This window comes from Electrophorus electricus, chromosome 22 (genome assembly GCF_041902795.1).
Source record: "Electrophorus electricus isolate QZ-2024a chromosome 22, ASM4190279v1, whole genome shotgun sequence".
In the NCBI taxonomy this organism is placed as follows: domain Eukaryota; kingdom Metazoa; phylum Chordata; class Actinopteri; order Gymnotiformes; family Gymnotidae; genus Electrophorus; species Electrophorus electricus.
In genome coordinates, this window is record NC_137518.1 from 14859609 (window position 1) to 14887224 (window position 27616).

Consider the following 27616-nt stretch of genomic DNA (forward strand, 5'->3'; position numbering starts at 1 on the left):
GTGAAAGAACAAACAACTAAATAAACAAACAAGAAAATAAAAAGTAGCAAAAAACGTGAAATGAACAAACGCCTCTTCAGCACATGTTTGAAGCACCAACCCGGTATGCTGTTTGGTCCGTCCCCGTTAGCAGTCGCGGGAGTGGAAGCATTAGTGGTGGCACTGGCATTAGCGGTAGGAGTAGCATTCGGCAGAACGTCAGTCTGAGTGTTGCTCTCATCAAACTCCCTTTTAAAGATGCACAGCAAGCAGGAGATCCTGTAGTCCAGCCGCTCATTCAGGATAAACTACAGGAGGAAAGTATAACAATCACAACGGCGGCTCATTTTAAATTTCAGCTGCCACCAGTACAAAGTGTTTGCCAAGTAAGAAAAGTAACGCTTTGTTTTTGTGCCCTACGAACCTTTTTTATAGTTCTGGGACCAAGAACACTAAATTTAACTTCTAAAATTGCCTCTAAGTTCAAGGCAAAACACAGGAACATGACAGTCCCCACAATTTCATCCCCATTTTTGCATGTGTTGGACCCAGAATCCTCATTACCTGCAAAATCTCAATGATCTTCAGCTTGGTGTCCATCACCAGGATGTCCTCCTTTTCTGGCTCCGTCTGGGTCTTGCCCACTTCGCCATCTGGTGGCGCTGTAGGTGTGGTGGGCAGAAAGCCACCCCCCCTCAGCACCACCTGGGTCATCAGCTCCCCGACACCATGAATGGACCTCATAACATTACTACCTGTGAGGAGGAGTAAGGGTTTGCTAGCCAGATAGCCGAAACAAAAACCCAACCAACAACAAACACTGGTGTGTTAGTTCATGTAATAATAGCAACGCTAAATCTCATTTCTAATTTGAACATAGGGGAAACTGGGTGTGATTGTAACACTTTTTGCTTCAGTATCTTTAACTCTCAGAATTTGAGAGCTAGAGTTCTCAAACTTTTAAACAAATGTGCCCATATTTGTGTATTACAAATGGCACCAAGTCAGACCTCTGCAAGAATTTCATCAACCTTGTGGTTGATGTCAAATCAATGGTGTTCCTTTGTTACAACCTAACCCACCACCAGGGTCGGTTGTAACGAAAGAACGAAACACAGAGGCCATACCACGCAATACGATTCTAAGCGGCTTATACAGCTAGTAAAATGCGGTGCTAATACATCTAAACGAGGTTACATGTCTCTCTAATCATCAGGTATTCAAAGTGGGCCATTTACATGCATGCTCCCAGAAGGCATTCATTGCTGATAACACAAGCAGCTGTGCTGGTGGAAACCATAGCATTTCAAAACTGAAACCAGGTTTCGCTGAGAATGCGAGCATTTCTTCACCTTTGTTCTCATCCCCTTTCTCCATTTTGTTGATGGGATATATGGTGCTGACATGCACACAGTCCAAAATGGCCAGCAGGATCTTGGTCAGCCGCAGCAGGTCACTGAAGCAGTAGAAGCCGAAATAAATGAGGTTCCGCGCCAAGTTCACAACCTGAAGGAGGCGCCACCGGACAGAGTTACAGATTCGCACAGTTAGTTACATTCTAAATCCACGTTTGCCTCTGTACGGCTGTAGCCGAGTTTGTATGTTCTTAAGTTGCTTGGGTCAGGTGTGTCGGGAGTCGGGACAAAGCAGAAAGGCGGTTCAGGGCTTGTCAGAAAACACTACCTGAGCTATGCTATACACACACACACACGGGATAAACTTGCCTCAAATGTGAGTTTGTTCTTCTCCTTGTCAGAGAAAGGGATGTTCTGACAGACAACATCTCTCAGGTAGTTCTCCACAAACTCCATGGTGAGAGCAAACCGCTCTTTAATTTCATCTCTGGTGGTGCCATCATTATCATAGCTATTAAAAAATAACAAAAAACAAAATCACAGTCAACCATAGAACACGAAAATAATTTAAAAAAAAAAAATACTAAAACTGATGGATACATCAAAGCATGATATAGGTGGCATTTTTTCAGTGAATGGTGAAGCCTTTTTAAGAAAATTCATTTGATGTCTTTTTGACAGCCAAGACAGTTTCTGAAGTTTACCAAAATGCTTTCATTGCCAAAAAAAATGGACTAACGCTGACCACAATCATTTTGCACAGCCGTTAGATTCGCATGTTTAAGTCACAACAAATAAAATGCAAATTTAGTACTCTTCCATCAAGCTGGCTTGAGGGAACTGAACTGTCTACCTGAAAATTTGGTTCCAATGACAGGAAGGAACCATGGGAAGGAAGGTTTAGCTGTCTGTATATCACTGTCATGTCACTGTTATTGGGCTAGTGCTCCTTTGTCAGCTTGTACGAGACCCTTTTTTCTGAAGCAGGATGATACAGGAGAGGCACCATTAGGTCCTCAGTACATGAACCAACAGGCCACTGTCTTCACGCTGGAGTCTTTCCCCCATGGGTACAACAGTGCGTCTGACAGTTCTGTGACAGTTCTGGGAAAAGTTATGCTAGGAGATCACTTACAGGTTGGGTTTTTTTTTTCTCTCCAGAAAAAAATTCAGTATATTTAAACCTAGCCGAGAATTGCTGCACAATGCAGCTGGAGCAAAGATCTACAACGTTATAGTATTTCCTACTTAAATGACTCTAAAAGGAAGAGGTGTTTCCATTGCCTGAATGTCACAAAGTCCTTTTGCACAAAAGATGAGAGCTGATGGCTGACTGCACTGGTGAAATGTGTCATTTTTATAAAGTTTTTTTTAATATGCTGTAAAATGTTCCGGGGGGGGGGGGGCAGACAATGGGCACAGAAACACTGAGGGTTGACATAGAACATGTGCAAACTGCTTTTTTTTATGCAAGCTTCTACAAAGCCAAAAAAAAAAACAAACACGCAAACTCCACCCACTCGTCAATGGCGATCTTGGAGGGGATCTCGGACCATAGGCGGGCGTACTTGACCGGCGTGACCTGCTCCTGGGGGTCGCGGTCCACGTGCATGTGCAGCATGAGGCGGCAGAAGGAGGCACGGAGGTCGTAGGGCAGGTCCTCGTCCGACATGCAGCGCAGGATCAGGTCCACGTCCAGCTGGCCCGAGATCTTGTTGATGGCCAGGTACTGACGGTCAAGGCACATGCGGGCGAACAGGTTGAGTTGGTACCTGAGGATGAGGCAAGGCAGCTTAGGTTATGTCTGTTAACATCATACATTCTGCAATCCGGAGATAACGCGATATGGATATCGCAGTGCGTTTGATGATGTAATCAGGGATTCTCAGATTATTTTTGACTCCAAGGGAAGAATTGGGTTCCTTTATTGTTTTCCTCCCGCATTACTTCCTTCTATCATTTTTTTTTCCTTTGTTCATTCATTCATTCTTTTTTCCCCCCACTGGTAATCCAAACCTGCCCACGTTTTGTGGTGTTAACATTTGTTTCGTCTACAGCTACTCCGTTCATTGATAGTTGGAGTAATGCAGGCAACTAGCTGCCACTGAGCCGGCGGTCACCTGTAGTAACTGATGACATCCTGGTCTTCTTTCTGGCCTTCTTTGGCATCCTGGGCAAGCTCCCTGATGCTCTTGCTACGCACCTCCTTCCCGCCATCCTTCCAGAACAACCACACCTCCTCCTCGTCCTCCTCCGAGTCCACCGGAGCTTCTCCCACACTCACCCCCTCAACCTCGAACCGAGACAACACCAGCCTGCAGAGGAGGAGGAGCACCTTGGATGAGGAAGAGCGAAATGCGGATAATCTTTTATCCTCAAGTGAGGGTTGCCAAGTTGTTAAATCCCTTCGAAACCTGTTACAGGAGCTGTCTGTTACTACCATCATTAAATAGACACGCACGCCTACAGTACAATGTGCTGTACCCTGTTGTTAGAGCACCCTGCACAGAGAGGCTGAGTGAGAAGTTCAGACAACCACGAGGAGAAGGTGCTCAGGTATATACAGGTACTTGAATACATGTCCAGTTGCAGGGTCTTCTACATGGCAAGGCAAGTTTATTTATATAGCGCATTTCATACACAAGGAAACTTAGGAATAAGGAAAAAGTGAGAATGTCTACATTTAAAAAAAAAAATGCATATTAAACATCAAATTAAAATAATTACATGATGTCAACAAAAGATTTACACTAAGCATGATTAATATGTAAAGAATTACTAATTGAGCTATTGGATGTAGTTAGGTATAGATCAAGATCTTGGTGTAGTATGAGATACAGGTACAGGACGTCTGGTGTAGCAGCTCACTTGGTCTCTATGAGAATGTCCGCATTGGCTGGGTCCAGCACGGCATTACAAATCAGCTCCTGCGTGACGGGGATGGACTTATTCATGGATACACACAGATCGGACAGATAGTCCAGAAACCTGCTCACACACACACACACACACACACACACACACACACACACACGAGACAGGGAAGACTTTATCAACTATTGCTAACAGCAGATTAAACAACTACAGGTAAAATGAGTTCCTTGAAGTGAACAAATAAAAATCCAACTGATTACTTCCTTAAATGGGATTCATTATTTAAGACTGGATTGTTTCCAGGAAAAAAAAAAAATTGTCTTATTAGCTCATTTATCTAAACATTCCCCAGGCTTTGTATTTGTTTCTAGACACTTAACACACCCCACCTCCTCCCTTTGTCCCGTGTGGGCTGTGTTTCTCCTGTTTGTTTTGGTTATGTGGTATTTGGATTTCCATCTTCTCTCCTTCCTCCTCTTCATTGGTCCTTCCATTCCTCAGACACCCCCCCCCCCTCACCTGGGCTCGCGGTTCTTGCGCACGAGGCTGACGAAGGTGTCGATCTCGGCGGCGGTGATGTGCTTCTCCAACAGCTTGCGGTTGTTGTGCAGCAGCGCCGTGATGGTGTCCTCTGCCAGTACGTCGTAGCCTATCTGCTTCTGCATGAAGCGGAACTGCTTGGCGATGTACTCCTACATGTGGAGGTGGGGAGGTTGGGCGGAGAGACGAGCCAGGGTCAAGAAGAGACAAGCGGAGCGTTCACATGCCGCGGGGGATCTGAGGGGCTCTGCTCCAAATCCGGCCCTGTTCTCGTTCCTGAGTGTAGGTGGCTAATTGAGCAAATGTGTGGTGCTGAGTGGTTACCCCACCTGTCCAACAGGTAAAAGCAAGACAAAGCAGATTGTCTGCAGTGCTCAGCACTCAAAGACTGTGCTGGGAATGCAGACTTGGACTACATGCTTGGACTACGTGATGTAATGCAGGGTTTGTCGCTCCTGGACTTCTCCTGCATTGCATATTATAGGACCGGTTTCCCAGGCCCAGATTACGCAGAAGCCTAGACTTCAATAGAAAGGGGTTTGTTGTTGTGGCTCAACATTGTTGCTGCAATTTAGTTTGTAGCCCATGTCCAGGGAAATTGGCCTCTGGTCACATGACTCAACTCACTGGCTAATTAAAAAGCTCTTCATGAGACAGTGTGATTTGGCTAAATGGAAATGTGTGTCATGCAGGGCTGCTCTCAGACCAGGACTGAGAAACGCAGCTCTACCACAGTGTTACCCAGATCCGGTCCTGGGGATTTATCCCCCTCAGTTCCAAACCTGACCCAGGTAACCGTGGCCTTCAGTAACACTTGAACATGAGAGGCAGGTGTGATGGAAGTTAATTGTTCAGTATGGTAGCTACCTGGGACCCCTGATCCAGTGTGAGCAGGTATTCTTGGATATCTAATCTAATGACAATTTGGTTCATGAAATGATCATCTGCTTGGCTACAGGAAGAAAGGACAAAGACCATCAAGAGAAGGACGCCGATTTCAGTAGTTGATTGCTTTTATGTGCCATTTAGAAATATCCCCAAATCAAGCTGTTTGCCAAGTGTTCGTCTGGGCTCCTGAAGGTCCCCTATAGGAGACTGTAGGTCTGTGGGTTCTAATGCTTGGATCACATTCAACAGTGCCATTGTGCTTCCCTGTATCTTAAGCATTTTAACAATGCACCACTGCGACGGCCTGTGCCGTTTGGCATCTCCACCCGGCGTAGATCTGAGCCCGAAAACCTAAGTTTCATTGTGCGTGCTATGTCGGTGCTTGTTAAGGTGGAAGTGACAAAAAGCCTAATCGCGACCTGAAGACCCTGACATTTCCCCTACCCTTACACAGAACACTAGATTCTAGAATGAGCTACAATAGACAGGTCGTTATTGGAAATTTCCAACTGCAGTTGGACAGGAAGCCACACTCAAACTTGTGAAGCGGAGATAACATCTGAGCAGCTCACCAAGATGCTGGTAAATAAATGTAAGAACATCAGAATTGCTAAGAGTGACCACATCATAACCTAGCAAGGGCAACTCAGTCAAAGTCACTCAAAAACAAAATCTGGTAGACATAGTTCGAGGCACTCTGGAGGCTGGAGGCCGAGTCTTCTCGGAGTCTAACACCAGCTGGGGATTCATTTTCTACAGACCCCCTTCCCCATTATTGCTGTTCAAAGTTTTTGCAGAAGAGGAAACTCTACTTTGAACCCTTCAGACTAAACCATCAGGGTAAATGTAATAACCACACCTCTTCCTTTTAAATTCTATAAATGGAAAGAAGAGGAAGACTTAACCAGCCCCTTATCACCTGATCAAAGGAGCTTTATTTCATCATTTCGAAAGCTCTGTAGAACTTTAAAGCTCTGACATCCCTTTGTGTCTCAACGGCACCTCTTCTGTGGTCTTTCCAGGAGAGGCAGTGTTTCACTCTCTCAGTAGCATACAAAATTGTGTCAAAAATAAAACTTCAGCTATGAGTCCAAATCTGCCAAGGCTAAACAGCATCACTGAGCGAGCCGTGCAACCCGAGGACCTCTCCCACCTGTGTGGATCTGAGATTTGCAGCCTGGTTCATCTCAATAAAATTCTGTATTCGAAGGGAAATAAAAATCACTCGATCTGTTGAGTCTGGTGTGTCCAGAAGAATTGGGACAAGACTGTGAATTACTGGATTCACCTCACCTTCAGCACTCTTTGGTCTCGGGTCAACAAAAAAAGCTGCTACTCCTCAACAGAATGGGGAAGTTCTGGCCACACTACTTTTTCCTCCACTCAGCACAGCCCGTATCGCAGTACGCATCTACAGTGCCATTAAGGACAAAGAACGCCGTAAAACAATCACGGTCCTACTTATTAAACATCAGTGAAGGCTTGATGTTTCACGTGCTAAGCTGCCTCAAAAGCTCCATGCCTGTTATTCTTCTTCGAATGTTCACCAGATACTCATTGTAATTCATTGGTTTGCGCCCATAGTACAAGGTAAATTCAGGAGTTTCTCTACAAATGTTTTAATACATTTTAAAATGTATTACATTAATAACTTTTGTGATAAAATACTGAAAGAACATTTAACAAATCGTGCATTGTCCAGCTGTGCCGGAGAGGTTCGGGATTTGTTGAGACACCTGGTGGCGCCTCACACAAGACCCCGAGACGTTGCCGTGAATCACCTGGTTCTTCCTGTAGTCTTGCTGTGAGTGACGGAGCACCCGGTAACATAGCCGGCAGATGTGCCTGAAGGGGGCATGCCTCTGGTCACCCAGCTCCTCCAGGCGGAGCATGGGGCCGTCGCCGCTGTCCGTGAACGGAGCCTGCAGCAGCTTAAAGATCTGGAGACGACACATCACGGAGATGACAGAAAACGTGGACAGAGGGGCGCCATTATGCCGAGTTTGCATCTCTTGAATGCCGAACTCGCACCAGGCATGGTGTTTGACCTGGGTCTGTTCCCCTCGACCCCAACCCTCAGTGCTGATAATGATTTCTTTAAATTGTAGTGATATTTATTATGCATCTACAGTTTTTCAAGCTTCATACATTTCTAAAGAGCATAACTAGAAGGGCCCCTCGTGAACTAAAAATGTGATGCCACATCAAAGTGTGACAACATTGTTTACCACTCCATCTTACACAAGGAGAAAGATTTAGCTAGACATATAACAAGAATGACAGCCAAACAAAGCCATCCTTCAAGAGCACAGAAAGGAAGGTAGAAAAGTGAAAATCGAGATGTGTTTTTCTCTCTCACATAACCCATCGCTAAACTCAACAACTAGTAACAAATAGCAAGTGAGACAGAATGCTTTTTGTCTTGGCAGGAGACAAGCATAGGTATAGTGAGTGGAAGCTAACATGAGGTCAACCATGTTAGCCATGCCAGCTAACAACTGCAAAGATCTCAATTAGGTTCAATTAGGCTAGTCATGCAGAATCAGAGCTAGATAATAAATTTCACAGTGTGTTAGCAAACAATTCGGACCACCCTGGGGCTCTACCTGTTTGAGAATGTTCTGCTCTCGCATGAGTTTCTGTCGCTCACGGTTGGGTTTGTTGACCATAATCTCGAGCACGTCCTGCCCACTATTGGGAATGTCCACCACGAAAAACACCAAATCCTCTAGCAGCTTCGTCACAAACCTGCAAATACGGAGGAGTTAAGGACCATGAGGATGCTCGGTCAGGGCCAGCATCCCGACTTTTTCATTTTGTCTTTTTGATCCAAACCCATCCACAGGTCTGGAATGGTAAAAAAGTATTAAACAAAGAACTTCGGAACATGATTTAGAACCGTGAAACAAGGCCTTTGTTACAGTCTAAATATTTATGCATTTATAACAGATGAAAGAAACCCATGCCCTCTGTGAACATGACCACTGGGGCTATAAACATGGTGTTTTATGTCATGACCCATTTAATCTTGCCCGGAGGTGTGGGGTGCAGGTGTACCTCCTCTCATTCTGCGTGATGGTACCCTTCTCCAGCTTGCCGGCAATGGATGCCAGTACTTTGCTGGCATCGTTGGCGAAGTCCAGGTCTCGCACCTCGGCAGGGGGCACGGGCACTATGGCGAAAGCCTCCTTGTCCTCTTTGATAGTGGACGTGCCAATCTGGGTAGAGAAGGCCAACAGGTGTCACTAGATGGCACTGCTGAAGCAAGACTGTGCAGTGCTCAACATCCATGCACGCAAGTACTTATTCATGGTCAAGAATAGACACACACACCCCAAAACCACTGTGCTGCTTCAGTTACCAAAACAGCATAAACAAATTTACACAGGGACATTTTTAAGAGAGAGAAGGCAGGATGGGGGTCTCTAGGAAAAGAGAATGGGGGTCTCTAGGATAAACTCATCAGAGGTTTCTTCTCCTGGTGTGGTGCGCTGGGATGTGCGGGGACCCACCCGAAGCATGACCGGTTTCTCTTCCTCTTTGTCGATGGGGTTGTTGGTGCTGTGAACCCACGTGTTGGTACACAGATGGCGTAGACGCACATATGAGCTCCTGGAAAGAACGGAGCAAGACAGTGCAAGCAGTCAGACACGCCAGTGGACCAGGCGACGCCACTCTAATTAGGGGCGGGAGAGTTTAAGGGTCACCCCCTGTAGTCTTCTGATTGCCCCTTAAACCTACCATTCGAGCCTGCTCGAGAAGTATCCAAGTGAAGAGGCTCATGCAAAGATGAAAGGCAGTCGGTCATGCAATACAAACCACCATCCCAGAAAGGAAACTCCCAAGACAGATTAAACAAGAGTCATGCCAAGTAACTGGTTACAAGTTCTTGCCTGTTCTCTGCCTGTGTTCTCAGGGCAAGAGGTCATGACCTAATAGTGTGCTCTGTAAAACAAGGCATCTCCAGTTTCAACCCTTATGAGAATAACTGTTACACTAAATATATTCGATATGTTAAAGATTTTACTTATCATATTTAATACAAATTCATATGATTTATGAATGAGTTTTTTTTTTGTTTCAGGTGACCTTATGGACGATGAAATAATTCAGGTGAATTCACTTCCTTCCTTAGCACTTCATTAATAACGTGGTGTTTGAACTATTTTGGGGGCTGGGGGGTGGAATTATAAACAGCGTCCAAATTAATTTCACTCTGTTAGGCGTATTTCAGATTTCTCTAAGGGGGAATGCACCCGGTGTTAAGACGGTTATGCAGTCATGTGAGATTCTCCCAGTATCATTAACTTCTCAGCACATCCGAAGGGCTGGGAAAAGCCGAATGTGTATTCACTCCCCAGCGCCGCACATGTGACTCACATTGTCCTTCTGGCATAAAGATATGATAATTATGTCAGAGATCTGAGGGCTCTCATACTGAAAGCCAGAGCACAGCTGCGTGACAAATTGGCTGGTCACGTGCAGAGCCTAGGAAACTTTCAAACTAGGGTCAGTAGTGTTGGCTAGGCTGCGTAATCAGGGTTAACTAGTTCAAGCCTCACCCACGGCAAAGTAATGCTTGGCACCCTTGGCATTGCTTGCAAGCGTTCATGCATTTTTTGGCACATAACATGAGCAGGTCCAATTGGACGCGAGTACTTTCAAATTACATCTGATATCGGAGCGTTTCCCTGGGCTTATTTGGAAGAAAGTCTAGAGTTACTAGACTTTCATGTCATGACGGTTTATGACAGGCTCCAGATCAGTTAATGTATGTGTTTAGGCAAATGTTGGTTGCACAATCCTTTGGTAAACTGTGAGAACTCATGTCTTAGCTTAAGTACACACACACACACACACACACACACCTGCCAGTTATCAAAGCCCACATTGTTCTGCTCCTGCACCTTGGCATCAGTGTGCAAACACATCCTGGAGAGGACATCCAGCAGCTCACACGACTGCACACACACACACACACACACACACACACACACACACACACACACACACACACACACACACACACACCTCCTGCAGTGTTTCTGTGCCAGGCAAACAGTGAAACAACCATCTGTTCAGGCCTTACACACGCACTCTTACCATGATTAAACCTCATCCTCGGGACAACACGACAGACAAACACGCACGCGGTTTACCCTACCTAGACTTCACCTCTATAGAAGAAGACAACAGGCCTGCATTTCTCCCTGCCTGTCCATTACAGTGACTAACTTTCGTCTTTGTCAGCAGGGAGAATTAATAGAAAGAAATAAAAGGGAGTGTCCGTTTGGATCTCAGACTAAACTCACCTAACCTCAACCCCACTAAATTCGCGCACGCGCACGCGCACACGCACTGAATTGCATAATTGCCTCTGTGACTAACAGACAGTGTCTTTTTTTTGGGGGGGGGGGGGGGGGGGTGCGCACTATTCTGAGATAGCCAGCACCCACACCATATGACATGAAAAATACCACTGCATCATGCCTACTAACAGATAATCTCTCTCACAAACACCAACCCCGGGATACAGGATCACAGCTAAGCTTATCAAAGCATCTACTAGCTGCGTTGCATCATAAAGTCTACTGCTCAGAGCATGTGACAGATATAGGAACCACAGCAGTATAAAATTTACAGGTATGCACGCAGCCCTAGTAAAGAGATGAGTTTTGTTTACATTTGCGGCCTTTAGCTGACACTATTATCCAACGTGACTTACAATTATGACAGAACAATTTGAGCAATTGACATCACACCATGTTTACTGGTAAAACAACGATTAGTATAGTTATTGAACTTAAAACATGATCAGATTAGCAGATTCAGAAATTTCCAAGCTGTGGTGTTTATGGCTAGCTCTCCTTTTTAAGACTTGCTACCTTGGCCAGTTTGGCATCCGAAGATCATAGGCAACTGTGTTGGATCAGATCAGGATCTAATCACAGGGGTGTAAATCGAAGGGCAGAATTCATTTTTGCCAAGCGCTTGATGTGCGGGGCCGCCACTTCACGGAAACCACATTCCATGGGGGAGCTGAGAGCTCACTTGGGAAACGGAAAGGCCGTTGCATCATGCTGTGAGACTTTTCCTTCAAGATCAGCTGTATAAACATGAGACTGTGTGGGTGGAATGTTGCACAACACCTGGCCAACTGTTGCCGTGGGGAGACGGAACAGGACAGGGTGGGACGGGACAGGACCTCTGTATCAATGTGTGGGAGCTGAATGGTTACGATGGTTTCTGGCCTTCTTGGAAGGAGGGACTTTCCTGGTTATTTTCACCCTATGAGGTCAGACGTCTGGTCTGTGAAGCCCGTGTGGTGTGTGTGTGTGTGTGTGTGTGTGTGTGTGTGTGCGCGCGCGCGCGCATGTGCACGAACATGTGAGTAAGGACACTGACGCACGCACACACACACACACACGTACACACACACGTACACACACACGTACACACACACGTACACACACACGTACACACACACGTACACACACACACGTACACACACACGTACACACACACGTACACACACACGTACACACACACGTACACACACACGTACACACACACGTACACACTTTTCACACTCGGGACAACAGACAACAGATCGCATGTGAAGTTTTACGTAAGTGCAAGTATGTATGTGCGTGTGTGTGTTTGGGGTCGGGGGTGGCTCATTCTTTAAGCATTGTTGCTCTGCCTCACTGGCAGAACGGCAGCAAATAGAATCATCTAAATCATCAGCAGAAGAGCATACGCTTGACCAGACTGAATAGTTGAGCACTTCCAAGAATCAGCAGATGACACCACACCCCAACACAACCACACACACACCCCCCAAACTACTTCTCAAAATGATGTCATAACATCCTAAAACATTTCATAAACAGTGTTATAAGGATTCAAACTGAGAACCAGGCATATATTGCTGTACTGTACACTGCGTACCAGCCACTTAATGAATATAAGAGTACAGTTCACTTTAAAAGGTGATTCCAATCGATCTACCGTTCCTCTGTCTCCGGCACTCACATTTGCCCCTGCACTTCCGAGTGCTACAGCTAAGACAATAGGCCCAGGACCGGGGTCACACTTCTGTAGGCGAGACGCCTCAAATAGCAAGAAGGCCAGGAAATCATCCACTATGTTTGTTCTGACCTCCCGTTCAGACGCTGGGCTCGAGGTCACGTTAGGCAACACTCATCGCCAGCGTCTGCGGTAGAGAAATCGATACTGTGCATCAAGTACAGCTGCAGCGCGGTTCTCACGTTACAGAGAGTTCACGCAAGCGACGGCGAAAACCCCGATTAACCCCCCAACTCCACTGGGTCTTATCCCTCCCTCAAAGATGGCAAGGGACGTGGGGAGACACGGTTCCTGAGGGGTGAGGAGGGGCCAAAAGCGGGTAGCGTGACATACAGGGGCTTTTATCAGATTTCATTCATTATCGGTGATTAATCTACTGACTAAAGTAAACTTCTCAGCCTTTTTTCAGAATAAAAGTATGGGTGGTGTTGGCTGCAGTGGGCACAAACTAGCTTTGACTAGTTTAGAAATTATTCCATAGATTTATTGGGCTTATGTGTTATTGTTACATATTTATGAAGATGCTATTTTTACAGGATATAACTAATTACAGTGTTACCAAAATCCTGCAAACGTGGACTTCAGTAAAATGTCACGCAGTTTCTTCAAAAGCAATGCACAGGAATCTTAAACCAAGGAGCAGAGATCAGCTTGAAGCGAATGGTGCTCACTGCTGTTTACCTGGGCACCAGGGAGTCCCCCCCTCTGAGAGTGGTAGGGTCCAGCTCAAAGATGGAGGAGATGTCGTTGCCGTCGGGAACAGAGACGAGGGTGTACATGACCTTCTCATTGGGCGTGCGCAGACGTGCTCGCAGGGCCTCATGCTCTGAGTCCAGCTGAGTCCGTTACCATGGAAACCGAGCAGCAGAGGTCAGAATAGGACAGTCCAACACCAACATGACAGTACAGACTACGTCATTCACACATGTTGTTCTGCGTGTTTACCTTTAGCAATGCTGATGTTTATTTAGCATACCATGTACTGGCTTTTCACACACATTACATATAATCAATCAATTAACATGATATTGAATTTTGAATGGAGTTCTTCATTCAAAATCCACTTTAGTCCTAGACAAGGTTTAATATGTTTCTTTGCTATAGAGCCTCATTTACTGCTGTGTTCTAACAGAGAAACTGCTAATAGCTCTTAATCTAGTAAGATGATAGATGTGATGTCTTCAACCATCACTGGCTATGCTAGTCGTCTTGCTCAAGCAAAAAGCTATGGAAGACCAATGGAAAAAAACATTTAAATGCTGGAAAACTGGAAATTTTAAACACAGCTTTCTTAGACAAAACAGTTCTGGCTCCTGGTGAGAATCACTCAAAAAGAGAAAGTTCTGGTCTTACAAGTAGAATCATACTGCCCTCTACAGGATTGTCTTTACACTACCAGCGCCATTTCTGTGAGTTTAGCACCGCCTTGTGGTTATTTAGCAGCATTCATTCAACAGGTGCCTCAATGTTCTCTGCAATTACTTAGCACAGCTTATTAAAAGTGAGAAAGTTTTTCAAGGATTTGATCCAATCATCTGATATTTTGAAACCTTTTTCCCTTTCTCTGTGAAACAGGTTTGTAAATTTTGCAATCACACACACACAGCTTATGTATTATCCTATCAAAATCCTTTTATTTAATTTTGACTGTATGAAGCACTTTGACATTTTAACTTAGACTGATGATTACAATTTATCATTTATGGTTTAAAAAGCCTATGGGACTAAAAAAAAAACAACAAAAAGCAGTATGCAAAACATGTGCAGAGCTACAGAGTGTACACACGCCTCTTTATAAAACGCACAACATAACATGTACACCAAGCAGAAACACTGGTGTGTAGTAATGCACTCTGAGCCATGTACAGGTATCCAGGACTGTAGTGTGCATACTGACTTATGCACAAGTACACAGAGCTGTAGTATGCGTTAGGGACTGTGTACTAGTGCATAGTGGCTTAGTATGGACATGCCTCTACATGTTATGACTGAGCAGAAGATGGTGCAGTTGGGGCTCATGCGCATGTTCTATACAACCAACGGAAGGTACCTGGAAGTTAAAGGGTACAAAATCTCCCACCTGGAGAAAACAAGATCCGGCAAGCAAATTTAGACTGAATCCCATTAATCCCATCCATCCATCACTCTCTCACCCACCCACCCACCGCGACAGGTTGCGCTATAGCTACTTACTGAAGAACGGGGTTCATGAGACTCTTCTTCATAGTCTGGATTCACCTGAAAACGCACACACACACAACCAATTTTCATCTCCTACATTAAGAGAAATCTACCTCCTTTGTTGGGCATCGAAACATGACTGGCATTTGAAAAATCCCTGTAGAGACACAACACTGCCATACTAGGCTGCAGTTTTCAAAAAACGTCCTTCAGGATTCTTCCGCAGGCATCCAATAATCATTTTCTAAACCGTGACCTTAGTGATGACAGAAACAGCCTCCAGCTGAGAGCAAAATCCTTGCAGCAAACCCTCAACTCTTACTAAGAGCGACTGTAATGATGTAACACAATGGGGGCAAAGGGAGTCGCATCCCCCATTTAGTTTAGTAATCTGCCCTCCTTCCTCCAAGGCACAGACGGACAAAGCACCGTTTCGAATCAGTCTGCGACCTCACGTGGGCTCCTCCGTCCGACCACTTCCCGGTAAGGTACGCCAGAAAGGGGCGGGGGGTGGGGGGAGGAAGGGGCCGTGGACCAGCATCCGGAAGCAGAACGCACCTCACTCACCTCGGCGGCCAGGTAGTGTCCTGTGGCTAAGTGCTTAAACCTGAAGAGGCTGTTCCAATAGCCGGCGCCACCGCGGCACGGGTCGTGCTGGACCACCTGGGATACAGGAACAGGGGAGACAGTGACTCAGAGGGATAAAAAGGCATGGCTCTACTGCCAAGAAGGCCTTCAGATTCTGAGATAAGGTAAACTCTAGCGTTCACATCAAGCTAGATGCTTTAAATCGGAAGAGACAACTTTCGATGCCCCTCTGTGGTCGGCAGAGGGAGGCTAATCCCGGATCCGTACGGACAAGCCGCTTAGACCCGTCCGACTACTGCTCACCTCCACTTCCCACAATGCCTTGCTGCTGGTAGCGGAGGTGGCAGACTGGCGGCCTGTGGTCCGGAGGAAGACATACTGCTTCTTCCTGTGATCGTCGCACGTCAGGAACTTCTCTTGCTCAGCGTGGAATAGTCGCACCACATCACCCTGGCAACCAGGAAAGCACACGAAAAACAAACAAGGAAAAAATAGGATTTTTTTTTTTTTTAAATTACCTTTAAATGAACCAGAAAGCATCACGCGGTTCCTGCCCAAATCCTGGAGACTTAATTAGCTGGCTTGTTTTTTTTTTTATGAATTGAGCACGAGGGATTTCTACCCAGGTACGGAAACACGGAGCATGTTAACCTCATGCTGCCTCCTCTTCGCTCCTGCTAAATGGAAATGTTGTATGAATACACCCCCGGCCCTGCCGAACATTCGATGATTCGGCACCGTGATACATTATTTCGAATCCCTGTGATATTTCCTGAGTGTGAGGAACTGAAAACGCCTCATGCTTTCGTGTTTTTTTTGTTGTTTTTTTTTACCGAGACGTTCTACGCTGCGGAGTCAGGATGCAAGGACTCTGGGATGCTGCGTGCGTCCGGAACTTCCCAAGCACGTCAGACGTGAGCGTGACGAGTAGTACCTACCCCTTTCAGAATCACCTCCTTGTTGTCACTCCATTTCATGAACAAGACTATTTTCCAGCTTGTGTTGCAGTTCACCGAATTCACCTGGACAGAGAGGGAAAGATGAGGACAAAAGTTGACACCAAGGTCATGCAAGCCAGATCTCAGTTATGAACCTCAGCCTGTGATGAAGGTTTCCACAGGCCGAGGCAAGCAGCAAATAAGTGACTTCACGACAAACAAACAACATTACAAGCATTACCATGCAAATAAGCAACATTTATAAAATACAAATAAATATCATTACAAGCATTATAAGCTCCCAGAAAGGGCAACAGCCAGAGTCTGAGTAGTTATGTGGCATTATTAATGAACTCAGAGTTCTAACACAATCTGCCAGGATGTTTGGCAGGTGAGAGAGAGGCGTGCCAAAGGGTTTGAACCTCATTACAGCCTGGATTGTCCACCAGCTGATGGGTGCTGGCGTGGAGAGGCTGTCCGGCATTTACTGGGTTCAGCACCACTTTGTCCCCAATCACTACCTGCAAGGACACACACACACACACACACACACACACACACACACACACACACACACACACACACACACACACACACGCACTCATAAACTGACAAAAAGGTTCATAACATCTACGTAGTTAAATATTGGAGGGCCAAAACGCTAAGGAACAGGAGGGGAAGTCAGAAACAGATCATGAGGCCACTTGCAAAACCCAAAACACAAACGGTAAGGATCAGGCTGCGTCTTCTGTGTGCTCCCATGCACGGCTGGTCCTTACCAGAACACTCCTCTTATGTATTAACATCACAAATCAGCTCAGGATAGCTTGGTATTACAGTGTATTTCCTATTAAAAAGTCTGCTCGTCTCATAAGGGCTTGACCCTTATAGCATGCCCAAGTGCAGGAGATGCACTCTGGTAAAAAGCGCATCTTGTGTTCAGGTGTTTCAGAAGCCATAAGGAAGGTAAGGTCTTTAACCCAGAATCATTCCACCAGCCAGCGAGCACATCTGGTCCAGAACATCTGGTGCATCTTATGCAGAAGCTGCAGACCAGAGTCGGTTAGAAGCGAAAAGGCGAGAACGAGGCCGCAGCATGTTCAGAAGCATCCATCTGGATGATACATGCAGGCTACGTATCAGTGGCCACGCGAGAGTCGCAATCCGTTAGCCGCACAAGCAGACACCGTAGAGCTACTGCTCTCTCTACCGTCTGATTGGTCTCTTTAACCTTCGCAAAAAAAGAGACCAATGCCCAGCTGTAGCCCCGGGGGGGTGTGGGAGGGAGAGACTTCCAGTCCGGCCCTTGGGGATCCTCCAGCCAGGTTTTCCAACTTTCAGAAGGCCTGCAACTGATTGTTCTGCACGAGCAGTCTGGACCAGCGAGGGATATCAGAGGATTCAGCCGTAGACCGCTGCTTGAAACACGACCAAAGGGGCCCATAAAGACCCGTATAGCTGCAGGCAAAGCTGAACCACGCCAGAGGGAACGCGGACAATGCAAAAAGTGCGGCTCTACACAAAACCCAATTAACGCAAGCAGCAGGTCAAAGGCCCGACCTGGCACCAGGCAACTAGAAGTATCTGGAATGTTCTCTTCCATTCACACTTTTCTCTAAAACCTTCTGAAGCCAGTTGCCACGCTACAACGCTGACGCTTTGGAGGACGTACGGTCAACGGCCTCCGTTTCACTGAGGAGAGGTCAGAGAGGAGGGGTCAGAGCTGTCAACCAAAGCAGGCCCTGGTGTGACCCAATTAGCTCGAGAAATCACACATGAAGCAGCTTCAAAAGAATGAAGGAATTTTCTTCTTCCCAGGATCAACCACTGCAAAGTGGCAGTGAATCCCTAAATGGCGTTCAAAGTTGACGCAGGCAGCAGGATTCTCAGAACGCATTGCAATGCTTAGGCACACGGGAATCACGCAAGGTGAGCGACCTTTAGGTTTGCCGGTCCCAGTGCCTGGTTTTGTGACACCCATTTTTGCTGTGACATTTTCTGCGTAAACATATTGCTAAATGGGTGGGCCCAGCACAGAGGGTGTCGCTAGCAGAACATGCCTGACCACTTCAGGCTCACGTGAATCTCCCCCGCAATCAACAGCAAGCAAGTGGCTCCGACGCCGCACAGCTCTGAATTAATGCAATAGAGAATAAGAGAATACGGCAGATACCACTCCGGACATTCTTGCCAGGTGTTAAATAATTCATAAACTTTCACTCTTTCATCAAAGGCCCCGGACCTCTTTCTAACTGCATTGTAAAATATCTGTTATTGTAATTCTAATTGTTGTTGTGGCTATTGCAATGGTAACTGTCCAGCCACTACATGCGTGAGAAAGTGGGCGGAGGGAAAGTCTGCGTGTTAGATGCAGCAGGTTGGCCCAGTGGATGTCACGTTGGTCATTAAACTGCTGCTGAGCTGAGAACATTTAAAGTAACTCCTGTGGACTGGCGTGGCTTGCGACGCCTCCTATAGACTGCCATGGGTCTATAGAGTGGAATGCACTTTCCCATGGAGTGTAAAAGTTCTGGCCACTTCCACCGTCCCCTTACAGGGAACAGTGCACTTCCACCGTCTCCCATAGACCAGAATGGAGACAGTGGAATCTCCTATGGTGCAGAACGCATTTACGCATTTCCCTACCAAAAGAAGTGCATCAGTACCATCCCTTACAGAGCAGAGTACCCCTATATCATCTCTGTTGGAGAAGACTGCATGTACAGTGACCCCTACAGAGTGCACTTACACTGTCTCCTATGGAGCGGAGCTTGTAGAAGGGCTGGATGTAGAACCAGGAGCCTTCGTTCCCGGCCGAGTCCAGAGTGACACGCATGGCGTTTTTCTCCAGCAGGGCTGGCAGACGCTTGTTGACCGTCAGATACTTATTGCTTTTCAAATGCAACAACTGCAAAACAGAAGCATCAGTGACAGACAGACAGACGTTACCAGCAATACAACTGAATGTACCCGTGCATTCTTCAGAGATTTTCAGAGATATTCTTAGGATGAGAAATTGACCACGGGCTGGGTCACAGGCATGGCCCAGTCTCTGTCCGCATTACCTGAATGACGTTGCCGTACTGTATGACCGTTCCCAGAAGCTTCCTGTTCTCAGATTCATTCTGCTTCTTCTCCAGATCGGCTGCATGCTGTAATGCATGCAGTGGCGTTTCAGAGAGAACGCGACGTGTACGGACGGGAGGTTGACATAAAACGTCTCACTAGCACTTTGTTTTCAAGTTTTCCAACTCGGAACAATCACATTTTGTGGAGACCCCATAAAAATAGTTGAAATCCAAAGTGTAAGAGTGTGTGTGTGTGTGTGTGTGTGTGTGTGTAGTTTCTTCTCACGTGCAGCTTGTTGAGAAGTACTGTGTCTGTGGTGTTGTTGCCACCTGGTTTCGCTGCCTTCCAGAACTGTTTCTGTGCTGAGTATCTGTTCATAGGACACAGCTTGAACAGACAGTCTGTTTAAGGAGACAAAGAAGAAAAGAAAAGAAAAAAAACAAAACACCACCACATGCCATTACTAACACACCGAACACAGGTACACATCCAAAAACCTTCACATGACTTATAATTAATACAACGTCATTCAGCCTCGAAAGAGCAGACGATATCAGCCTTATTACCATCATAGAAAGGACCAACCAATGAGCAATTACCAATTCTCACAACAGAACACGATTACATGGGAAATAAATGCATCATATGCAGTATAGCGCATATCGCAGTCAATGTATTCGGGTCTCTTTCTCCTTCCAGTGCATCAAGAATGAGCTGGTTACAGGTTTCTTTATAAAAAGCATTCTGAACACCCAGTTTTAGGAGGTTTTTTAAAAGCAGCCTGAAAACGTTGTTACGTCTGTGCAAACAACGTTTTTTTCAGGGGAAAAGGGAGCTTCTAGTGTACAACAACCGTGCACAGCACGTGCGTGTGGGGCTGTGTGTGCATTTCATCTAAATGGACCTGGACCCTTTTTATTCATAAACGTCAGCTTATCTCTTATCCACTTCCTGCTTTATTTTCCATTTGATTTACTCACTCCCATTTCTACCAGGACAACACGCCCTTGTACACCTCAGGGCCGGACAGATGGGAGGGCGCCATCGGTCGCACATGTCTAAAGGAATAAAAGGGTTCTTCTTCTGACTGCTGGCTGCGTGTTGGAGGTATCAGCCTAGGGGCTCTGGCTCTCTAGAGCCGGGTACGACTGTGGGAAGGAAGGGAGAGAGAGAATGAGGAGAGGAGAGGAGAGGATTAGGTGACCGAGATAAAAATAAGCCCTTGTCGAGGGCTGCAGAATGGAACCTGGCCAAGGCTGGCGCTAGCATCCCGGGATTTACAGAGGAGCTGAGAAATGTGTGGGGAATCAAGTGGGGCAGAAGTTATGGATGGGCGAAGGAGGAGAACCTGGGAGGGGGTGGGACAAGGTTAAGGAGGGCAGAAGGCAGGAGTGGCTGCAGTTTTGAGAGAGAGAGAGAGAGAGAGAGAATGTGGAAGTGACAGTGAGCTATTGATTGTGTGAGCGTGAGTGCAAAAAAGAAGAGGAGAATAAAATGTGTTGAACAGCAGAGAAGACAATGACAGCACAGCAAAATGTGCAATTAAAGAAAACATTTCAGCCCACACCATCATAATCACTCAGAATTCACAACCAGTGCCTTCATCTGCCTGGAAGTGCTTTGCCTGCTCAAACACTCCTCGTTTTGAGTAGTCCGATAATGAGCACTTTAGACAAATGGGGGAAAAAACACTTTCTACTACTGCAGTTCGGCACTGTGGCTGGACCTGGAGCAAACGCGCCCCCCCCGCCTGGCGGGTGGGCCGTTACCGGCCTAAAGAGCAGTCCCCGTCAACACGAGCAGCTACCATGCTGCTCCAGCAGGAACAGCAGAGGTCTGTGGAGAAGAAATGTGCCTCTTCAGTGGCTGTGAAAGGTCTTCGAGAGAGGGGGGTGTTGTGGATTCAGGGGAGGCACCTGCATCAACTCGTAATTGTCGATCTCTTTCTGAGCCGGGCGAATTGCGTCAGAGCAGAAAACACGAAAAGCAGTGTCCTGAGGGGCTGGTTTCAACCATCACGGAACGCGGTCAGTCATTCTCGGAAAAGAAACCCCCCGACGCAGCCGGTCAGGAGGCCACGCGCAACCCTGTGACAATAAAATAATACAGCTACTCTAGAAAGGGGACCGTAGCTGCTCAGGGAAAGGGCCGTCCGATTCCGAGGCCACACGAGCCAGTTAATCGCGCCTGCCGGGCTGAAGGCAAGGCAGTCTCAACAAGTGCTGCATGCTGGAGGAACTGAGTTTCACCAACACCGCAACCGGCCTCCCACTTCAATTACACAACGCGCTCCAAAACTATTAAAATCATTGGAAAGCAGTCAGAATCCAAGCATCCCTGGAAAACAACAGGGGAGCGCCCAACGACCTCCCCTTACCAAGCCGGGAAAAAATACAACAAAAAAGTCGGTCTTATGCTTCAGATTCCACACCACCATTTGCTGGACATTCACCCAACTAGGTCAGTTTCTCTTACTTTGCAGAAGGAACTGAAGAGTCACAGAAAACCGTCCAGCTTCCCGACTGGTTGCGTGTCCGTGTTATGATTCCCAGACGCCAGACCTGCGTGCAGGAACCCCCTGTAGCGTTCTACCTTGGGGCCAGCGAAGACGACACTGGCCGTGCAGTGATCAGGAACTCGCAGCAACAACCGAAATGCAACCGTGCCAAAGAATTGACACTACATAGAAATACAGCCACAGTCATGAGAAAACCCTGAATTGCTGAAAACGAAACTTGACATAAAACACACTCACACACACCTTTCTTACCATCTTTCACTGGAGCTGGGAGATTTTATTTTAAATCAGCTCTGTTGGTCCACACATCATGATTACTAATGGACATAAAGTGACAAATGGTTATGAGGTTGTGGTCATGGCGCCTATGTGCTGTTTCCTGGATATGGCCATTAGCGAGGCCCACTGTCCGCTGTCTGCCTAAGAGGTTGTGGGTTGGTTTGGCAACAACGCTGTCAACATTTTACCCACTGCTCTATCCAAGGAGCGAGTTAACAGCTCCACGGAGACGACCTGATCTGACCTCGGGGGGGGGGGGGGGGGGGGGGGGGTCTTCGTATCTGCAATGAGGCTCTGTATCATTTCAGTAGTACGGAGCAACTGGGCACCTGGCATCACAGTGGCTCGAACAATATGGACACAGATGCACTCAGAAGACCCAGGCTAGATCTGGCATTGACCTGTGTTGTTGGTGATCCTGTCTAGGTTTGCGCTGCCTGGCAGTATCCTAGCCTGCATCTGTCGCTGGCGTTGATGGCGTGGCAGTCAGCAATAGTATTCTATACCTCTGTTCTACTGTCTCTGTGTGTGTGTGTGTGTGTGTGTGTGTGTGTGTGTGTGTGTGTGTGTATGTATATGTATGTGGTTGGTGTTCTAGTATACAAAACGAGAAAATCTGAGGGTCCAGCGATGATGTACTAAGCAAAGGTCAGGTGTAAAAACAAAGGTTGTGCTTTTACAAAACTGGTCGTCTCCAATTCCAGGATACCTATTGATGGGTCTGAGGAATACCACGGCTTTTCCTTGACTGCTCGGAGTGCCAAAAATAGGAAGTTTTTAACAATTCCACTTCTTAGCATTTCTGCAGCAAATTAGATAAGTATGTTCACAGCAAGGAGAATTTCAGCTCCTAATAACCCAGTGACAACAGCTGGTGATCGACTATATGTGCTGCCTCAAAGGGAGCTAATTTTAGCAGAGTAAACCTTAGCACACTACCTTCATCCTGCTGTCATACCTCACGATTGAACAGGAAGCACATTGTCACCAAGGGTCGCTGAAGCTCAGCGGTGCACAGTACGTGCAAAACACACCTCGCGAGTGTACGCACACGGGTGCCAAATCTCCAGATATTGGGTCAGGTTCAGTACACACTCTTAAGGCAACACATCAAACCCCCACAGACTCTTCACGTCCGGAGACGCTAAATTAAAAATTCACCATAAAAATTAAAAGCAAACATTCCGTCCATTTTTTTAAAAACATAGCATAGGGTTCTTCTTTCCACCCTAGAACAGGTTAAGCTGCCTGTCCCTGAACAACAGAGAGAAGTTAAAAGTCATGGCATAGCCTACAGCAGAAAGAAAGTAGCTATTGTCCCTGAAGAGAGATCTGATATGCTCCCAGCAGCGAGCTTATTGAAGAACAGGGCGCTCTTCGGTCTGGACCTCCCAGGTCTGGCTGACAACCGCGGCTGTCCAGGTGAGCCCCCCGGCATTAGTTCAACAGAACACTAGGCATCGAGCTTTAGGGCGCCATGCTATCGCCTGCGTGCCAGCCAGCTGGGCTCTCTGAGCACAAGGCCTGCGTTGTTCCGGCCACCGTGTCTATTACAGGCCTGGTCTGAGGAGTGGCCCATCTGGACGCCCAGTGGGTCAATCAGGGGGTCAAAACAAAGACCTTTTTAATGAATACTGCACATGGGCAGAAAAAAAAAGGCAAATACGAACGTGCGACCGTGAGGGAGGTTATTGGTAATTATTCAAAGCTTTTTAAAGGAATGTCACCAAAAAGTGCAAGAATAGTCAACAGTAAAGTCGATCAAAACCGCTTGCAATTATATCTTATTTTTACCATGCTAACTGCTCACAGTTCATAGGTGCTTAGCAGTGCAGAACTAAAATCAAAGAGGTTTTTTAAAAATATTTTTCTTGTGATTCTGCGCAGCGCAGCCATTTTTATAAACAAATATTTAACACCAGTAAAGAAGGAAACACCAGTTTCCTGTGTCTAGTGATAAAGAGGACACACAGACAAATCAAATAAAAATTATGAACCGAGGGCTACAACTGAACTAATGAGAGGCCGAGTTGCTAAATATGTCTTCATGGAACAGCAATTTCATTGGCTCAAATCACACGGTCAATGTAACTTCACAAGCATCGCTCATATATGTGTGTGTGTTCGCTCTAAGCTGTATAGCATGTAAAAATGCCACATTGCCTCTTTAACTATATGCAAGGCGCTCACAGCTGACCGGGTCCTTGTGCCAGGCGACGCTAACACAAACACAGACTTTTCCCCGCCATTTGCATAACTGATCCTCTATCAGTTATATTCGAGCAAGATGGCGTTGATTCTAATAGCTCGCCATGGTCCAAAGGCTGACTGAGATGAGGCTAATCGCCCTGGCATGCATTTGCCTGGGCACACATAATTAACCCTTATTTCCATCTGTGCCAATACACAGTCCATTACCTCGCAGCTGCAGGCGTGGCACAGGTTTAAAGAGCACTGATCCCCATGCCAATATTGTCCCCCCACACCCAAAACGCTACGGAAGGCAAGGGCCAGCCCTCGTGAGGGTGAGAGCGACCCGGCGGTCAGCACCCGGCGACCGGGCCGGGGGAAAAAAGAAAGAAAAAAAAAAATGCCGCCTCCTTCCCTCGTTTATTGACCGCCGTGGCGAGTTGGTTTCACAACAGTTATGTTTTGGCTCAAGTTGTGCTTCTGGGGCTGAGATACACATGACCTACGGTGATGAGAAGCTGAGAGGAGACTGCGTTCAACAGAATTCACAGAGTTGTTTTGTTTTGCTTTTTTTTTTTTGCTAAAGATGCTTAAAATGTTTAAAAGGTTTCTAAGAGTTATTATGATCAGGTCAAATACACAAATTTGCAGATTTGCATATCCATTAACAAGTTATTATTAGATCGCAGGGTATGACACTGATTTGAAACTAATTTCATTTGCTGTTTAGATCCATGATTTATATAGAGAAGTGGTTTTGCATTTTGTCATCAGTCACCCATTAGTGAGTTTGCTGCAGGTCGTAGGCCTAACAGCACAACTCTGAAAGTATACTTCAGACCTGCAGAAGGCAGATCAACCCGGTATCACTCTCTTAGTTCAGGAAGTTCAGCAGGCAACATCCTGTCATTGTGTAACAGTCCAGACCAACAGCCCCTAAGTAGTGTCATTTTAAACCATCAAAAAAAAGAGGGGAAAAAAAAACAACCCAGTAAAAGCCTATTTATTGCCACTCTGGGTTTAAAACCTATTTATTGTCCCTGTAAGTGGTTTGGCTGCAGCTGAGGACAGACTTACACTGAGAGCCAGGTCTGTGGGCATTAACGCTCTCTGTATAGGTCATGCCTTCAGCACAGCAGGTTGCTTTTTTTTTTTTTTTTTTTTTCCCTCTTTCTTGTTGTTGTTGTTTTCATTATCTAACTTCTGGAACAAATACCTGTAAGGCAGTACAAACAGTGGCATCAGCCAGTGGCTGTTATTCGTCCTGACGTTCTTCATAACTTTTTTGGTGCCCAGTACACATTGTACGGACAAAATTACAAAACGTCAATTAACAAAAGGAATAAAATAAAATGGAACAGGCTTGGCTGCACATTAAACTTCAGGGTAAAAAAAAAACCACCCATTTTCAACAAACCCACTCATGCTGTTCAGCTGTGAGCAGACAATGCAGACTGAAGCAGAAGGACTGAAGGCTTATTTCTGCTTGCTCAAAAGCCAAAACCATCTAGACATGGGGGAGGGAGAACATACAATTTCTACTACTAGCCTAAGGTCTAATTATTTGTGATTATAACAGAAGGGATTTCTCTTTTTTCCAGAAGAGGATTCAGAATGGCAGTCCATGAAGCTAATGGTGCCCCGTTTAGTCCAAGAGGGTCAGCAGGCTATGCTCTCTCTAAGGTTGCACTCTTTAACAGCACTGAATTCTGAATTCTGCACGTCATACACCAGTTCCTATTAGTGAGCCCACATTTCACATATTTTCTCGGTTCTGGCTGCCAGTGCGCTTTGGCCAGGTCAAACATGAGCTGCGCTTCTCCGCTGGTTCCATCAGCTCTTCTGCTACCTGGATACCTTCTACCCGTTACACGTCTCCAACAGCCTAGAGATGGACGCAAAATGATCCGCACAAACACCAGCAAATTTCATTCAAGGGCAGTTCAGTTCTCAGATCAGTTAACCTTCAAGATTAATATGGGTCAAATTGACAGTAGATCAATGTATGCCTCACTTATGGATCTGAAGGTGTACAGTAGATGCAACTAAACACAGTGATACAGCTGCTTGGCCCAATGGCATGACTTCCTACCAATTCTGTTTTCCATGGTTTTCTCATCTCTTACATGGGTTTTACAAGTTCTTACAGAGAAATCGCAGACTTCAAATAACTTACAGCATTCAATGGTGCAGTCAGAGAGTGAAGCTCTGGAGATATCTACCTCGTAATAGCTAGCATTTCTGCTCTGGTACAGAACTAATGTTTGGCCAGTTACATCAAGTGTTAAACGCACAGACGATGTGTTGTGTTTGCATGATTAATACAAAAAAAATACCTGTACAATCCAGTGCTCTCTCCCAACACACACACGCTTTCAGTCACTCTCGCACACACATTTTATTCTTTCATACACACCAAATCAAACATCCCATTGATCGCATAACTCTGCTGCCTACATCCAAACCCACACCCACACACACACACACACACACACACACACACACAAAAACAGAAGATTTCTGTCGAATGCCTGTCGCTTCAAAAACTGGCATGACTGGTATTCGTCTAAGGCAAATCCACACACCCATGCTCTCACTCACTCACTCTCTCACACACACACACACACACACACACACACACACACACACACCACTACAAGAACGTCATCTGTCACATACATTCAGTCCCTCACGCATCCATACGGTGCCACAGAGCTGTTTACTTGCATTTAACCCACGACACCTTCTCTTCACACCACATGACCAAACCAGATCATCAAGTCCAATGAGAACAGATGGGACATGCCACATACCAGAACATGCCCACAGCTGTGCCAGCTAAACTCAGACTGCTATGGCACGTGCTTCACTGATTATGTCACCCATTCGAGACACATCATAAACAGTCGTCATCTTAATCCCTTCGAGCCCTTAAAAACAAAGCAGCCTCGCATAAAATTATAATCCCAGATTACATCTGATGAACAGCATGCACATACGCAAAAGAAAATAAACCCAAAGAAAACTTCCGAAAGATGCAGGCTTCTTATAACAAATGTGCCGAGTTCTGAGTCACTCCCACCACCCACCAGTGTGTCCCCAACCTTACATTTTTAAGTGAAGAATTA

General features: G+C 46.2%; 1 protein-coding gene across 11 annotated transcripts in view; it reads right to left on the bottom strand.

Annotated features, from left to right (window-relative positions):
- The window catches only part of itpr1b (inositol 1,4,5-trisphosphate receptor, type 1b), a 112689-nt gene that overhangs the window by 77940 nt on the left and 7133 nt on the right, over positions 1 to 27616 (bottom strand). For 7 of the 11 annotated variants that reach the window (XM_081705695.1, XM_081705693.1, XM_081705691.1 and 4 more), the window contains exons 4-25: positions 19787 to 19902; positions 19498 to 19584; positions 19182 to 19340; positions 16855 to 16953; positions 16433 to 16516; positions 15798 to 15944; positions 15465 to 15569; positions 14919 to 14963; positions 14776 to 14805; positions 13407 to 13561; positions 9149 to 9248; positions 8694 to 8854; positions 8243 to 8384; positions 7418 to 7576; positions 4728 to 4900; positions 4203 to 4322; positions 3455 to 3649; positions 2855 to 3106; positions 1704 to 1845; positions 1332 to 1485; positions 544 to 734; positions 101 to 287 (exon numbers count right to left, since the gene is read on the bottom strand). In XM_081705695.1, coding sequence (XP_081561821.1) covers positions 101 to 287; positions 544 to 734; positions 1332 to 1485; positions 1704 to 1845; positions 2855 to 3106; positions 3455 to 3649; positions 4203 to 4322; positions 4728 to 4900; positions 7418 to 7576; positions 8243 to 8384; positions 8694 to 8854; positions 9149 to 9248; positions 13407 to 13561; positions 14776 to 14805; positions 14919 to 14963; positions 15465 to 15569; positions 15798 to 15944; positions 16433 to 16516; positions 16855 to 16953; positions 19182 to 19340; positions 19498 to 19584; positions 19787 to 19902 — 3003 coding nt within the window. The remainder of the gene's footprint in view (positions 1 to 100; positions 288 to 543; positions 735 to 1331; positions 1486 to 1703; positions 1846 to 2854; positions 3107 to 3454; positions 3650 to 4202; positions 4323 to 4727; positions 4901 to 7417; positions 7577 to 8242; positions 8385 to 8693; positions 8855 to 9148; positions 9249 to 13406; positions 13562 to 14775; positions 14806 to 14918; positions 14964 to 15464; positions 15570 to 15797; positions 15945 to 16432; positions 16517 to 16854; positions 16954 to 19181; positions 19341 to 19497; positions 19585 to 19786; positions 19903 to 27616) is intronic. The other 4 variants (XM_081705699.1, XM_081705700.1, XM_081705698.1 and 1 more) reach the window with 1 other exon arrangement.